General features: G+C 37.9%; 1 protein-coding gene across 1 annotated transcript; it reads left to right on the top strand.

Moving 5' to 3' along the window:
- The first annotated feature begins 788 nt into the window (after nt 1-788).
- LOC123130161 (uncharacterized) lies at nt 789-1,869 on the top strand. Its single transcript, XM_044550108.1, has 4 exons — nt 789-989; nt 1,119-1,188; nt 1,281-1,482; nt 1,605-1,869. The coding sequence occupies exons 1-4, from the start codon at nt 895-897 to the stop codon at nt 1,799-1,801; spliced, it is 564 nt and encodes a 187-aa protein (XP_044406043.1). The 5' UTR covers nt 789-894; the 3' UTR covers nt 1,802-1,869.
- The last annotated feature ends 2,007 nt before the right edge of the window (nt 1,870-3,876 follow it).

Consider the following 3,876-nt stretch of genomic DNA (forward strand, 5'->3'; position numbering starts at 1 on the left):
ATTAATTTCTGGATACTGTAAAAGTGCTCTTGGATTAGGGGATGATTGTTAGATTAATCCAATCATTTTGAGTTTAGCTTGGGGTGTGCTAGTTTATTATGCAAATGTAGCCGTGCGTTCTTGTGTTCCGTTAGGATTGGATTAGTACTGTTGTGGTCAGCATTGCCGGTTGATTAGTTTAGAAAAGAATCTTGATAAATGCCACACTCATGTATGGGCACATAGTAACTTCTAACTTTTTAGTGGCAAGTTTCATTACGCGAGGATGACAACTTTAGTTGGCAAGCATGACAACTTTTGTGCTTTTGTTTGTTTTTGAAAGAAACTTGCAGCGTGTCACTAGAATTTACCATCCTTGGGCGCCTTGTCATTGAAAAACGCCAGGGCTGGAGTGCCACACATCCCACACGTGGCATTTATCATTAGGGTTAGGAAAATGTCTTTGTGCTTAGTAGGCTACGTGTGCAAGTACAATAGGAAAGCTTAGCTTAAGTCGGTTTGGAGTTTCCTTGTGCTAGCTTGCTTGGTCTAGCACGAGTCGGTTTTGTAACTCGTACCTGCGCCTTTACAAGCAAGCAGCGGCAGTCTACGGGTTGTAATCACCAGAGATTTGAGAAACAAAGACAAGATGCACACACAGAATACGTAGGCTATTGGGGCGTAACCCCCGCTGGACAGTGGACACACAGCCCTCCTGCGGCCCAGATCCAACCAGCCGGCCTGCCTACACGCTGTTTGTGGAGCATAAACAAACGTAGGCTATTTATCTTCCGTAACGCAAAGGGACTCCTAGTCTCCGATCCCGATCGGCTTAACCATATACTGACATATACGGGGAAATCCTTCTATTTACTTTGGCCAGCCGCCAAGAGGCACCGGGACATTGATCCATCGATGGGTTCCTTATTCTCTTCCACTGCCGGCGGCGACGGCGGCGCCGCTGCCTTTGATTACGCCAACCCTCCCCCAGGCAGCCGTATGTCAAAAGAGTATGTAATTCGTAGCTACTGGATATATTATTTCTGTAAATTTCCTCAATTGCTTGCATGTATTTCTATTCTTATAGGAGTACTTATTATGTTTATTTATTTGGTGTACCCTTGTTTATTTGGAGACAGAGATATCGTCGCCTTTCGAATTTCTCAGCTTGTCGACGTCGCCCTTGAACATTACAACTCCAACAACCCGGTATGATACTCTATCCGTCTCTCCCTCTCATACATCTAGGCGAGTACTTAATACTTATGATTGAGAGTTTGAGATCGATCGCTGAGATGCAGGGTGCCGAGTTCGAGTATCCTGAGTATCCTCCCACCACGGAGATGAACGCCGTCTGCGTCGGTTTTAAGGGAACTTTCTGGTATCACGTCGGCTTTTCGGCTCGCCCAGTGGACGCCACCGCCGAGACGCAACACTTCTTTGCCGAGCTATATTTTAATAGACGCTGCCGCCAAATAGCTGTTGAAACATGCACTATCCTAGGTACTACCTAAATTTATCTTTACATTCCGCCATACTGTGTTTGCTCGCCACTTGAGTATATCCATATCATTAATGTAACTTGCAGCTAATTCTGTCTTTATCTTTCTCTGCAATGTCAACAGAAAAGCCGTTGTGCCGCTTTAGAGCCTCGTGTGCATTTTGTCCAGATGAATCCAATATCTTGCACCCAAGCAGTGCAGATTTTTTCTGTGGAAAACAAGATCATGAAAAAGAATTCTTTCGCAAGAGAGATATGCTAGTGCGGCCATTCAATTCTTTTATGACACCTCCTGATATAGATAGCACCGACGACGCATGACTCAACTCATATGTTATGGCCTATGGATTACAGTTGTAAAATAAGTATGTTTTTCTTCTTGACTCGAGTCTTATATTATGGCCTACGGATTACAGTTGTAAAATAAGTATGTTTTTCTTCTTGTTTATATCGTCCTTGTTGTTCAATTTCGTTGACCACTAGAAAATTAAAAACTAGTATTTCGAAATTTAATGTGCACAAGAACGAGAACCAGAACTGATAAGCATGGCTGCAGCTATAGCGCATAAGACCAGCCTTTCTCTCTCTTTCATTTCAGTGGTGTAATTTCTGTTATATTTCACTCGGCTGAGGCTTCCAATGATAATGATTAGCTAGCCTTTTGTGTTGTGGCAATGCGATGGAGACGTTAGGTTATCCTAATGTGTTTTTCCCATGATAGAACATATTGATCGAGCTTTTATAAATCTCTCATGGGATCAACAAAAAAGGAAAAGGGAGCTCGATCTACTGTTCCCAAACTCGTCTGTCTCATCTCTCACATGATATATCTCTGACCACATACCTGTGTTAATTTCACCGTTGACAAAGCGATTCAACGTCCCACGCTTTTCGAATTTGAAACCTCCTGGGCTAAAATATTGGATTGTCGGCTCTTAATCTGTCTCATCCCTCCATGGGATCAATTCGTAAACCGGGTTTCCTATTGGGCGTGCAGGTCGTTCACGGCGTGCACCCCCCCCCCCCCCCCCCTAACGCACTGGGCGTTCATATGGGACAGCCCATTTGCTTGTTGTTTTTCCTTTCATTTTTTCTTTCTTTTTAATTTTTTAATTTTCCTTTCTTTTTTTATTTTTCCTTTTTTCTTTTCCCTTTTCTTTTCTCTTTTCTCCTTCTTTACTTTTTCCATTTTTTTAATTTTCTTTTTTCAAGTTCCGAACATTTTTTTGTTCATCGAATTCAGAACATGTTCATAAATATAAAAAATGTTCACCTAATTCAATTTTTTGTTCAATGGATTAAAAAATGTTCATCAATTTCGAAATTTGTTCATAGTTTTCAAAAAATGTTCATTGAATTCAACATTTGTTCATTGAACTAAAGAAAATTCATCCATTTTTCATAAAAAGGTTCTTGAATACAAATTTTGTTCATCAAGTGCCATTTTTTATGGAAAAAATTTGTTTATAAAATACAAAAAAATGTTGATCGTTATTAAAAAATGCTCATAAAAATTGTTAATCAAAATAGAAAAATTATTAAAATTCAAAAAATGTTCATTCCTTTGAAATTGCGAATATTTTTTAATTCAAGAACTATTTTTCATAATTCACAATTTTCTTAAATTTAGAACATTTTTAATTCAAGAACTATTTTTCATAATTCACAATTTTCTTAAATTTAAGAACCTATCCCGAATTATTTTAATACAGAATAAAACAAGAACAGAAAATAAAATAAAAAGTAAAAACAAAAAAAAGCTAGGAGCGTCCACTCCGCCCATTGTCCGACCTAACAGGGCGCGCGCGGGGAAGGTCGTCACTTTGGTGATGGGAGGTCTTTTTTTTTACCATGCAATAACTAACAAATGAAGAAGGAAGATTTATTACGCCTAGTCCTTTTTCTTCTTTGTTTATTTCTTTCTTCCACACGGCTTCTGTTATTTATTCTCTCAGATTTTCTTCAATAGAGACCTAGATATGTGCATGGTCCTTCAAAAAAGCAGTGTAAAAAAAGGCAGATTGTACATGGGCATGTAAAAGTTTTTTTTCTTCCTTTTCAATCAAATTCTTGTACTTTGGGTAAAAAATGTTCGTAATTTTTTGAAAAATGTTAATAAATCTGAAAATATGTTGACGAATTTTAAAAATATCCACGCACATAAAAAAATGTTCATGAATGTTTTGAAGAAATATATAATTCGAAAAATAGCTAAGAATTTGAAAAACAATATCACGAATTTCATCAACTGAAATGAAATCATGATATAAAAAGTGTTCATGAATTTGGAAAATGCGTGAGAACTTAAAAATGTTAATGAACTGAGAAATGTATGTGGATTTAAAAGATGGTCATGAAATTGCAAAATGCCCATGAATTTGAAAAAATGTTCATAA

The sequence above is a fragment of the Triticum aestivum genome, chromosome 6A (assembly GCF_018294505.1).
Source record: "Triticum aestivum cultivar Chinese Spring chromosome 6A, IWGSC CS RefSeq v2.1, whole genome shotgun sequence".
NCBI classification, from domain to species: domain Eukaryota; kingdom Viridiplantae; phylum Streptophyta; class Magnoliopsida; order Poales; family Poaceae; genus Triticum; species Triticum aestivum.